At 45.2% G+C, this 12,739-nt stretch overlaps 1 protein-coding gene across 1 annotated transcript in view; it reads left to right on the top strand.

The window, feature by feature from the left end:
* The window catches only part of LOC120060984 (dihydropyridine-sensitive L-type skeletal muscle calcium channel subunit alpha-1-like), a 38,310-nt gene that overhangs the window by 11,505 nt on the left and 14,066 nt on the right, over positions 1-12,739 (top strand). The window contains exons 8-24 of the mRNA XM_039010443.1: positions 58-203; positions 748-823; positions 1,165-1,325; positions 2,828-3,053; positions 3,484-3,691; positions 3,774-3,894; positions 4,409-4,523; positions 4,944-5,043; positions 5,441-5,510; positions 7,890-8,022; positions 8,229-8,358; positions 9,862-9,921; positions 10,037-10,143; positions 10,592-10,679; positions 10,780-10,887; positions 12,180-12,232; positions 12,461-12,607. Coding sequence (XP_038866371.1) covers positions 58-203; positions 748-823; positions 1,165-1,325; positions 2,828-3,053; positions 3,484-3,691; positions 3,774-3,894; positions 4,409-4,523; positions 4,944-5,043; positions 5,441-5,510; positions 7,890-8,022; positions 8,229-8,358; positions 9,862-9,921; positions 10,037-10,143; positions 10,592-10,679; positions 10,780-10,887; positions 12,180-12,232; positions 12,461-12,607 — 2,049 coding nt within the window. The remainder of the gene's footprint in view (positions 1-57; positions 204-747; positions 824-1,164; positions 1,326-2,827; positions 3,054-3,483; positions 3,692-3,773; positions 3,895-4,408; positions 4,524-4,943; positions 5,044-5,440; positions 5,511-7,889; positions 8,023-8,228; positions 8,359-9,861; positions 9,922-10,036; positions 10,144-10,591; positions 10,680-10,779; positions 10,888-12,179; positions 12,233-12,460; positions 12,608-12,739) is intronic.

Genomic DNA, 12,739 nt, shown 5'->3' with positions numbered 1-12,739 from the left:
ATCAGAAATGTCTCTTATTTTCTACTCTACCTTTTTTGTCCTCTTCCCTACACCCAGAGAGTTCACTAAGGAGAGAGAGAAGGCTAAGTCCCGAGGGGAGTTCCAGAAGTTGAGGGAGACCCAGCAGCTGGATGAGGACCTGAAGGGTTACATGGAATGGATCACTCAGGCTGAGGTCCTAGACAACGAGCAGGAGGGGAAAGGTAGCTGCTGACACTGTCCAGTTGTACATTGACTCTTGAGGGCGCCCAACATCTCTTGGAGGTGTCCGACGTCTAAATTGTTATAGGGTGTCTGATTTGTTCTGGGGGTTCCTAGGGATTTGAACAACATTGCATTTTATATTTTAGACATTTAGCAGACACTCTTATCCAGAGCGACTTACAAATGAGTGCATTCGTCTTAAGATAGCTAGGTGAGACAACTACATATCACAGTCATAGTAAGTACATTTTCCCTCAATAAAGTAGTTAACAGCAAAGTCAGTGATAGTCAGAAAAGGCAAGTTGGGGCGGTGTGCGCCTGGGGGGTTATTTAAGATGCACTTCAAAAAGGTAGGGTTTCAGACATTTTCGGAAGATGGGTAGGGACTCTGCTGTTTTGATGTTAAGGGGAAGCTTGTTCCACCATTGGGGTGCCAGGACAGAGAAGAGCTTTGACTGGGCTGAGTGGGAGCTGACCCCCTGTTGGGGTGTAGGGTGTCTTCATGTATACAAGTCCCCCTAATATTCTGTTTATTCTTGGCAGGACTCCTGCCTTTGACGGAGGCAGACACAGACAGTCTGATAGGGATGGAGGGTGAGAGCCGGATGGTGTACTATTAGTGAGTACGGAGATAAAAACATAAGCGATACATCATTTAAATGTAATATTATTTTTTACATATCATAGACACGGTGACTGACTTCAGACCATCCTCTCCTTCCCCGCTCTCCCTCATTCTCTCCCTCTCTGCTCTCTCTGCACTCTCTGCTCTCTCTGTCTCCCTCTGTTTTTCTCCCTCTCTCCCTCATTCTCTCCCTCTCTCCTCTCTGTCTCCCTCCCTTTTCTCCCTCCCTCTCTTTCTCTCTCTCTCTCTGTCTCTCCTCCTCTCCTCTCCCCCCCTCTCGTCTCTCATTTCTCCTCCCTCTTTCCTCTCTTTCTCTCTCAACCCTCTCTCCCCAGTCGTCTGGCTCGTCGCTGGAACCGGTTCTTCAGGATGAAGTGTCTCGTCTATGTAAAATCGAAGACATTTTATTGGTCTGTGATTCTGGTGGTCTTCCTGAATACTATTGCCATCGCTAGTGAACATCACCACCAGTCAGACATGCTTACTACTGTACAAGGTACACACACACACACACACACACACACACACACACACACACACACACACACACACACACACACACACACACACACACACACACACACACACACACACACACACACACTCTACTATATAAGGTCTGTTTTACGCTCTCACTGAAGCTGCCATTGACTAGTACATCTAGGAAGCATGTTCTGCATGGGCCCGATTCAGAGTAAAGATAAGCTGCCACAACTCAGGCTTTCGCTTAAATCATTCATTGATGTCAATAAGATACTTGCACAAAAATGTTGCGTTACGCAGATCTCAGGTCAGAATATTGGCACGTAAGCATACGCTAGTGTATTGTATCTCGTTTCTGTCATGTCTTTATCTCTTTATATTTACTGTGACCTCTTTTACTTTTACTCACTGATATATGGTGACTTTTTTTAGTTGACTAATGTTACCCCCATAGCCAGAACCTGAGCCTCTAGTACAGAAATAGCTGCTCCCAGTACAAACCATGAACTACATCAAACGTCCTGCTGTCTAAGGGTCAGTTCTTAGCACCCTGTCTTGCCGATAATGAATGCAGGGGGTTTTACGCACATCCAAAATAATAACAGGAACAGGACAAAAAGAACGTCCAATATATATATAGAGTAATTGCCTGGCAACCCAGACTCCTTGCTCCGGCCAAATGTTACATCACGCCCACGGACGTTAGTTTCTTCTCCGCAATGAGTCTGGATCTGAATACCTCCCCGACCCTTCACCGAATGCCAACCCATTCGGGGCCGTCTGATTGGTACAGAAACCGATGGATTGGGCCAGAACACACGTGGGTAAAGCGGCGGTTTGAAAATGTGTCATTGGATTTGTTACTATGATTGGTTAGAGGCGATCCAATCGCTGATGACTTTGTTTTGTACAACGCCCCTCGACACCACAAACGACTTCAATGACGGCAGTCTCAGAGTAAAGTACGCAGCGAACGACAGCGCTGCGTAAGAATTTAGTGTGAGTCGTCAGGCTAAGAGAAAAAGCCATAAGGAAATGTCTGCTCACTGTTTTGCTTCTCCCAAAATACATATTTGAATAACCCTAAGGTGATTCAATAACCTAAGTCTTTGGGTGTTTGTTCCCAGCAGAAGTATTCCGACTTGCATGAAAAAGACAACCATCACTCACAAATAAAATATGACTTAGATGGAGGCTGGTGGGACGAGCTATAGAAGGACAGGCTCATTGTAATGGCTGGAAAGGAATCAATGGAAACGGTATCAAACACATCACACATATGGAAACCACATGTTTGACTCCGTTCCATGAATTCCATTCCAGCCATTACAATGAGCCCATCCTCCTATAGCTCCTCCCACCAGCCTCCACTTACTTAGCTGTGTTATTCTCTCTGGTGTCAGATAGTGCCAACAAGGATCAGTTCTTAGGGGCCTGTCTCGCCTGTCCCTGATTTCATATCGGTTACCTCTTGCCTATCCCTTTGTCCTCATTGGTTCCTGTGTCCTTTCTCAGATAATGCCAACAAGGTGCTGCTGACCCTGTTTGCGCTGGAGATGTTTGTGAAGATGTACGCTCTGGGCCTGCCTCAATACTTCTTGTCCCTGTTCAACCGCTTCGACTGCTTCGTGGTGAGCGTGGGCATCCTCGAGATCATCCTGGTCACTGCTGACGTCATGTCCCCTCTCGGCATCTCTGTCCTCCGCTGCATCCGCCTGCTGAGACTGCTCAAGGTCACCAAGTAAGTCGCCTCACTGGAAGAGCATTTATTGACCAAACGTTTGCTATTCTTGCGAGCCTTATCAAATCCCGAGCTAGCTAGCCTTCCATCAGAGAGATTTAACATTTGGTGACACATGCTGTTGCAGTGATTTTGGGGTTTGTTCCACAATCACTGAGCGGCATCTCTGTGCTTTCTAAGTTTAATGAGTCAACAATAAAACAGCACTTGTCAAGCATTGCATTTGAAATTACGAGATAAGCGATATGATATCAGTAATATAATCATAGTCAATGTAATCAAACATTTGATATAGTCTAGTATCTCTACGGTGGCCCTAAGAGCCAAAGTAGCTTTTTATTTTCGTGAGCGCACTGTCAGTAAACGTTTCACCTAAGTACCACCATATAGTATATCTCTGATAACAGCCCACTACTCTCTCCTCTCTCAGGTATTGGACCTCCCTCAGTAACCTGGTTGCCTCCCTGTTAAACTCAGTCCGTTCCATCGCCTCGCTGCTCCTCCTCCTCTTCCTCTTCATCGTCATTTTCTCCCTGCTGGGCATGCAGGTGTTCGGGGGGAAGTTTAACTTCCCAGACCAGGAGATCAGACGCAGTAACTTTGACAACTTCCCCCAGGCGCTCATCAGTGTCTTCCAGGTATTGTGCTTTCTATTGTAGCGTGATGTGTTGACTGACTGGCCGGAGGGACGGATTGAACGACTTCCTCCTCTTCATTCAGGTTCTGACAGGGGAGGACTGGAACTCCATCATGTATAATGGTATCATGGCTTACGGTGGACCAGTCTTCCCTGGCATCCTAGTCAGCATCTACTTCATCATCCTCTTCACCTGTGGAAACTGTATCCTTCACTTCACCAGTACATTGAAAAAAGTTTCGAATATTTTTTGCGGAAATGGAATGGATGTGAGGGGATTCAGGCGGAGACTGAGATGAAGCCAACGGTTGTAGATGAAGGATCCAGGGGGTGGACTCTGTAGGGTTTGAGTCTCGGGTTGACATCATCATCATCCGCAGGCAGTGGTAGGCTGCTGTGGTGATGGCAGTACCCCTCAGGAGATCGGTTGTCACTAGTTACCACAGCCACAAAGTCAAAATTGGCTAATATCATAAAAATGGGTGAAAACAAAATAGAACTGTTGTCTTAATGCAAGGTTCGGCGTGGTTACTGGCCAACTTGATTAACATTTTTGTTACCGTCTGTCAGGATAGAATAGTTTGTGACCTGTTTGGTTACAGAATAGGGTTTGTTTTATAGGATGTAAAATAATTGTATAATTACAAGGCTAGACTGTGGCATAGCTAAGAGCAGGCCCAAGTACAAGGCTGTTGTTTCCTGAGTGCTGTGTGAACAGACATCCTCCTCAACGTGTTCCTGGCCATCGCTGTTGACAACCTGGCAGAAGCAGAGAGCCTGACGGCCGCCCAGAAAGACAAGGCAGAAGAGAGGAAGAGGCGGAAACTGCTCAGGTAAACACAACAACCCTCCTTTGACTCAACACACTCTTGTTTGGCACCATTGCAGAAAGAGCTAAATAAATTTAAGATGTTAGCAGTGCTTGACTTAGACTGAAATAGGTTCCGGTACTCATTTTGTGTGCCGGTACCGTTTATATTCAGGTACAGGAGCTCCACAATACTTTTGAGCTAATATTTTATAGGAGTTGCGGGAACTCAAGAAGAACAAAATCTGAGGTGCCGGTACGCAGTTGCGGTGAACTCCTGCCCATGTCAAGTACTGGATGTTAGCGGCTGTTTGCTCAACTTTCTCTATCCTTCTTTATATTTATCTTCCTTCCTTTCCCATCTTAATCAGCCGCTGTTAGCTATACATCCATTATTACAACTAAATGTTCCCCTATTCTCCCTCTCTCCACCTGTTCCTACCAGGGCCAACATGCCAGACAAGGCTGACGAGGAGAAGGTTCTGCTGGCTAAGAAACTGGCTGAACAGAGGGCTAAGATAGAGGGGATTCCCACCACTGCTAAGGTTAGTACTGCTGACTCAAGAGTCCTCTATCTGTACCTGGCAGGTTAGTGTATGAGGTTAGTTAACTAACCCTAGCATTAAGAAGCTAACTGGACAGAGAACTAGGATAGAGTGGATTCCCACCACCGCTACGGTCAGTCAGCAAAGAGGGCTAGTGAGCCAACAGGATCTGACACCACATCTCTTGGTGCAGGGTTACATTTCACTATTTCAGTCCTGAACCAGGTGTTGAGATGGCACGGATAGCCTACTGTATACTGTGCCATTAAGCTGTCAATGAGCTGATGCTTGGTCAATGTGTGGTATTTAGTTAGCTGTGTCTCTTGTATTCTGATACTCTATGTTTTTAGCTGTTTATTAACCTGTCTCATTATATATCCATTGTTTTCAATTCCAGCTGAAAGTTGATGAGTTTGAATCCAACGTGAAGGAAGTGAAGGATCCCTTCCCTTCAGCAGACTTCCCAGGTAGGTGGTAGGCACTGTCTGAGCCAGCCCTAGGCCAGGCAAGGCTTCAGGAATTATCCCAGCATACACTACTGTACTATCATCTGAATCGCACTTCTGCTAATCGAACCGTTACAAAAAAGAAGCAACTGAATCTAATAGTCGATAGCTAATTGCAGTAGGAAAGCTACTGCTTGATGTTGACGTCATTACATTGGATTGAATGACTATCGGTGCTGCTCTCCCAGCCGCGGTACAGTCAGTATAAGAATAGCCCCATCTAATTATTATTAGCCGCTCATCCCAAAGATCATCATCTTTTTAAGTCCAGTCTATTCTTACACGCTGTCCACTGCCTTATAAAGGCTGTACTACCACACATGTGTTTGTTGTTATCCTGGATAACATCAATCAATCGTATTCCTGGAATCGGAAATATGAGTTGTCTGAGATTGTTGTGCTCATCCTCGACAGAGCTCAAGGTCCTAAACGATATCGTAACCGCCATCGATAAGAGACAATACTGTGCAGCCGTATTCATCGACCTGGCCAAGGCTTTTGACTCTGTCAATCACCACATTCTTATCGGCAGACTCAACAGCCTTGGTTTCTCAAATGACTGCCTCGCCTGGTTCACCAACTACTTCTCTGATAGAGTTCAATGTGTCAAATCGGAAGGCCTGTTGTCCGGACCTCTGGCAGTATCTATCGGGGTGCCACAGGTTTCAATTCTCGGGCCGACTCTCTTCTCTGTATACATCAATGATGTCGCTCTTGCTGCTGGTGATTCTCTGATCCACCTCTACGCAGACGACACCATTCTGTATACTTCTGGCCCTTCTTTAGACACTGTGTTAACTAACCTCCAGACGAGCTTCAATATCATACAACTCTCCTTCCGTGGCCTCCAACTGCTCTTAAATACAAGTAAAACTAAATGCATGCTCTTCAACCGGTCACTGCCCGTACCTGCCCGCCCGTCCAGCATCACTACTCTGGACGGTTCTGACTTAGAATATGTGGACAACTACAAATACCTAGGTGTCTGGTTAGACTATAAACTCTCCTTCCAGACGCACATTAAGCATCTCCAATCCAAAATTAAATCTAGAATCAGCTTCCTATTTCGCAACAAAGCATCCTTCACTCATGCTGCCAAACATACCCTCGTAAAACTGACCATCCTACCGATCCTCGACTTCGGCGATGTAATTTACAAAATAGCCTCCAACACTCTACTCAACAAATTGGATGCAGTCTATCACAGTGCCATCCGTTTTGTCACCAAAGCCCCATATACTACCCACCACTGCAACCTGTACGCTCTCGTTGGCTGGCCCTCGCTTCATACTCGTCGCCAAACCCACTGGCTCCAGGTCATCTACAAGTCTTTGCTAGGTAAAGCCCCGCCTTATCTCAGCTCACTGGTCACCATAGCAGCACCCACCCGAAGCACGCGCTCCAGCAGGTATATTTCACTGGTCATCCCCAAAGCCAATTCCTCATTTGGCTGCATTTCCTTCCAGTTCTCTGCTGCCAATTACTGGAATGAACTGCAAAAATCACTAGAGCTGGAGACTCATTTCGCCCTCACTAACTTTAAGCACCAGCTGTCAGAGCAGCTCACAGATCACTGCACCTGTACATAGCCCATCTGTAAATAGCCCATCCAACTACCTTATCCCCATACTGTATTTATTTATTTATCTTGCTCATTTGCACCCCAGTATCTCTACTTGCACATGCATCTTCTGCACATCTATCACTCCAGTGTTTAATTCCTATATTGTAACTACTTTGCCACCATGGCCTATTTATTGACTTACCTCCCTTATCTTACCTCATTTGCACACAATGTATATAGACTTTTTTCTACTGTATTATTGACTGTATGTTTGTTTATTCCATGTGTAACTCTGTGTTGTTGTATGTGTCGAACTGCTTTGCTTTATCTTGGCCAGGTCGCAGTTGTAAATGAGAACTTGTTCTCAACTGGCCTACCTGGTTAAATAAAGATGAAATAAAAAATGTAAAAAAGAGAGCACAGCACATCCTCTCGTTTATCCCTGCTACAGTAGCCTGATCCCAGATTTGTTTGTGCTGTCAACTTCATTGTCACGCCACTAACCATAGGAGTTGGCAAAACAGCACAAACAGACTTGGAATCAGACTATTGCTACACTATGTCTTATGTTTATGAACCTAAAACAAATATGGTTGTGTTTTTGTCTGAAAAGAGGAGGCCTTATTAAAACAAAAATCTGGTTCTAACTTGAATGACTTTAATGAAAGAAAAAGGATAGCACACCATAAAAAAACCTGTCAATAATGAATTTACTGTATAATAATTGAATGACTGCCAACTACCAACTGTCCTATCCACGACGCCTTCTGTTCTAGGTGATGACGAGGAGGAGGAGCCTGCTATCCCTGAGAGCCCACGGCCTCGACCAATGGCTGACCTCCAGCTGAAAGAGGAAGAGGTTCCTATGCCGGAGACCTACTCCTTCTTTATCTTCGGACCGGAGAACAAGTGAGTCGCACAGATCAACACATTCCCTATTCAATTCAGGCCAACAACGAACAATGGGGTGTATCTGACGTAGAGTCGTATTAGACTGCTATTAAAATCATGATTCAATAATAAATTGGCCTCGTGTTCCCGTCGGATGTTACAATAACTATGTAAGTTGAGGTTGTTGTCTTTTCTTTGTGTGTTTGTGTTCCCTCCGTGGTCAGGTTTCGTAAGCTGTGTCATAGGATCGTCAATGCCACCCCCTTCACCAACTTCATCCTGCTCTTCATCCTCCTCAGTAGCATATCACTGGCCGCTGAGGATCCCATAGACCCCAAGTCATTCAGGAATAAGGTGCTCAGGCTATGTTCCATTAGGAAGTCTAAGTGTAGGGTGTCTATCTACTCTGGATGAAAACACACTTTGGTGAATAAAATTTCACTTCCTTATGTTATAAAATACAATTAGTGTTCTGAATTCTTCAGTGGGGACTTTCTCTAACATATCATTAACATTATATCCTAAAAGTCTGATTTTGTAAGCTAATATACATCTGATAATAAGCACTGTTCTCTGTCGACAGAGCGGCGGCACTTTCTCGCAGACTTTTGAGGATTTCATATGTTGTGGTCGTTTGCAAAGTTGTTTCCGCGGGTCGCAAAAAAGCAAAATCGACATGACACGAGCTGAATTAAATAAAAAAATGCTTGTGCTCCTTTTACATTTCACAGAGATATGCTTGATTTTGCGAGAAATCTACTAAAATGAACAATAATTTCACATGAATATGAAAAGCGAATACTAATATATAAGACATGAATGCCAAGAGTGTGCAGAGCTGTCATCAAGGCAAAGGGTGGCTACTTTGAAGAATCTCAAATATAAAATATATTTTGATTTTTTTAACTCTTTTTTTGGGGGGGGTTACTAATTCCATATTGTTATTTCATAGTTTTGATGTCTTCACTATTATTCTACAATGTAGAAAATAGTACAAATCAAGAAAAACCCTTGAATGAGTAGGTGGGTCCAAACTTTTGACTCGTACTGTATATTTTTGACCCAAAAAATTCTCTGGCCTCCATTGAATTATTCACCTTAATTTTGGTCACCTGCAAGGGTAACAACTCCAATAACTTTTGAACGGATTATGATAGAGACATGAGGTTTAGACTACACCATTTACCCACTGGTCAAAATATGTGTTTTTGATTGGACACCCTACTAAGTGGTGTCTTCTAATGTGTTCCAGTCAGACACATCAAATAAAATAACATTTTAAATAAAGTGCATTCAAAATGAAACATCAATAAATGTTCCATAAAAGGACAAACAGTTTAAAGCTTCTCAAACTTTTTTGGGGCCGGGGACCCCTTTTGTGATAGCAAATTAATCAGGTTTCCTTATAATCGGAACACAACTCGAGTTAGTAAAACTCCTTGTGTGCTATATTGTTATCTATGACTATGTTTTTTAAAGGCCAATGTCTTGGCATCGGAGAGAAAATTGTGCTGTTTTCAAGCTAATTTCCCTCAAATCTACACATTTTATCACCGTGAATACCAATATCCCTGTGATTATCCCAGGCCCATGTTGCCCAGGGTTAAGAACATACAATGTAGATGAATACTATTGCATTGTATTGTATTACACAATTTAAACTTATTCCACGGATCCCTTGGCCAAAAGTTCTTTAATCTGTTGTTAGTAATATCCATCAAAATATATATATTGAGATCTGGCTGCGGACCCCCTGCAGTTCCGCGGACTCCCCTTTGAGAACCCCTGGTGTAAAGTACGCTATGTGAATGACTTCGCTATGTGACGATAACTCGACCAACCCTCTCTTTTCTGCAGGTCTTGGCATATGCTGATATCGTCTTCACCACTGTGTTCACCATTGAGATTGTGCTGAAGGTAAAGTGGTCTAAATTCCTATTGGATGAAATATTTAGGACATTACCCTGGTGACAGCTCGTATATGTTAACCCAAGTGCCCCCAACCCCCCCCCCCCCCCCCCCCCCCCTCCAGATGACAGTGTATGGAGCCTTCTTGCATCCAGGCTCTTTCTGCCGTAACTCCTTCAACATGCTGGACCTGCTGGTGGTGGGCGTGTCTCTGTTGTCCATGGGAATGGAGTGAGTGTTGCTATCCTGATGGGTGATAGTAAATATATAGTGTTACTGTATTATTCCTGTGGATAATCACAGAGTTTACCAAACATTGGAAACACCTGCTCTTTGCATGACATAGACTGACCAGGTGAATCCAGGTGACAGCTATCATCCCTTGTTGATGTCACCTGTTAAATTCACTTGAATCCGTGTGGAACGCTTTCGACACCTTGTAGAGTCCCTGCCCCGACGAATTGAGGCTGTTCAGAAAAAAGGGGTTGCAACAGTAGTAGGAAGGTGTCCGTAAGGTTTTGTACACTCGGTGTAGTTCTCGATGTCTGAGTGGCGCCGTAGAGATGCAATAGAGCGCTGTAGAGATACACGTGTACACGCGTGACCTCATTTCAACCAGCTTCGCCTGCTGGGACGAGCACATTGTGAAGGCTGTCGTGTGTCTGCCGTCGGACTCTAGGTCCAGTGCCATCTCAGTGGTGAAGATTCTCAGGGTGTTGAGGGTGCTGAGGCCTCTAAGGGCTATCAACAGAGCCAAGGGCCTGAAGGTACTGTACACCACATACACACACACACACACGTATTTCTATACAATAGCATTGCCACACAGCTGGTGATCTGACCTGTATGTGTAACCTTTTTTTACAGCACGTGGTTCAGTGTGTGTTTGTAGCCATCAAAACCATCGGCAACATCGTCCTGGTCACCATGCTGCTAGACTTCATATTCTCCTGCATAGGGGTCCAGCTCTTCAAGGTACGGTTCAAACTGTATTTTGTAGCTATATGCAATAGCTCACATATGACACTGAGAACAGCATGGTCCTAGACAGCTCAGTGGGTTTATTATGATTTATAATATGCTAGACTGCATACGGGTCCAGCGCCACAATGTGAGATTGAATAATGTATGTACAGTAGTAGCTAGATGACATAACACTTGAGGTCATAGCCAGCTCAGTGGTTATGGTTGTGGTTGGGGCTAGGGTTGAACCAGGATGTGGACATGAAGCTAGGGTTAGGGTTGTGGTTGGGGCTAGGGTTGAACCAGGATGTGGACATGAGGCTATGGTTATGGTTGTGGTTGGGGCTAGGGTTGAACCAGGATGTGGACATGAAGCTAGGGTTAGGGTTGTGATTGGGGCTAGGGTTGAACGGGGATATGGACATGAGGCTATGGTTATGGTTGTGGTTGGGGCTAGGGTTGAACAGGGCTGTGGACATGAAGCTAGGGTTAGGGTTGTGGTTGGGGCTAGGGTAGAACGGGGATGTGGACATGAGGCTAGGGTTAGGGTTGTGGTTGGGGCTAGGGTTGAACGGGGATGTGGACATGAAGCTCAGTGGTTATGGTTGTGGTTGGGGCTAGGGTAGAACGGGGATGTGGACATGAAGCTAGGGTTAGGGTTGTGGTTGGGGTTAGGGTAGAACGGGGATATGGACATGAGGCTAGGGTTAGGGTTGTGGTTGGGGTTAGGGTTGAACGGAGATGTGGACATGAAGCTAGGGTTATGGTTGTGTTTGGGGCTAGGGTAGAACGGGGATGTGGACATGAGGCTAGGGTTAGGGTTGTGGTTGGGGCTAGGGTTGAACGGGGATGTGGACATGAAGCTCAGTGGTTATGGTTGTGGTTGGGGCTAGGGTAGAACGGGGATGTGGACATGAAGCTAGGGTTAGGGTTGTGGTTGGGGTTAGGGTAGAACGGGGATATGGACATGAGGCTAGGGTTAGGGTTGTGGTTGGGGTTAGGGTTGAACGGAGATGTGGACATGAAGCTAGGGTTATGGTTGTGTTTGGGGCTAGGGTAGAACGGGGATGTGGACATGAGGCTAGGGTTAGGGTTGTGGTTGGGGTTAGGGTTGAACGAGGATGTGGACATGAAGTTAGGGTTGTGGTTAGGGTTGGGGTTGAGGTTAGGGTTAGGATTGTGGTTAAGGGTTAGGGTTGCTAGTAATCATAATTTCAAATGACTCTAAATACGTAGTGGAAACTGTAAAGGTTGCGTATTACTTGATGTAACTTAGCTCATGATTCTGTTGTGCTCTCCTCCAGGGTAAATTCTACACTTGCTCAGACCCCTCCAAAATGACAGAGGTCACGTGCCGGTAAGACCCCTTTATTATCAGTCTATTTAACTGTCCCTTATTCATTCCATTGGGCATTATCTGACTAACTGAATTACTCCCTTTTCTCCAACCCCATCCTCTCCTCCCATCCTCCTCTCCCTCTTTCTCACTTCCTTCCCTTCCTTCTCCGCCTCCCCTTTCTCTCTCAATTCATTCCAACTTCATTGACATAGCACTGATGATCTAATACTACATCTCTCCCCCCAGGGGTATGTTCCTGAAGCACCAGGAGAACAGTCTTCAGGAGATGGTGTTGGCCTCCAGGGAGTGGATCAGCAGTGACTTTAACTTTGACAACGTCCTCAACGGCATGCTGGCTCTGTTTACCGTGTCCACGTTCGAAGGGTGGCCACAGTGAGTTACCCAGCCTGGAAGGCGAACTGGCTGAATCAGGGTTGGGGGCTCAATTCCATTTCAACTCCAATTTAGGAACTGAAACGGAAATTCCAATTCTCCATGATGGTTTTCTGTGAAGAACATTTTGAA

Source organism: Salvelinus namaycush, chromosome 16, assembly GCF_016432855.1.
Source record: "Salvelinus namaycush isolate Seneca chromosome 16, SaNama_1.0, whole genome shotgun sequence".
Classification (NCBI taxonomy): Eukaryota; Metazoa; Chordata; class Actinopteri; order Salmoniformes; family Salmonidae; genus Salvelinus; species Salvelinus namaycush.
Note: the sequence above shows the minus strand (reverse complement) of the source record. Positions and strands in the feature narration are given on the sequence as shown.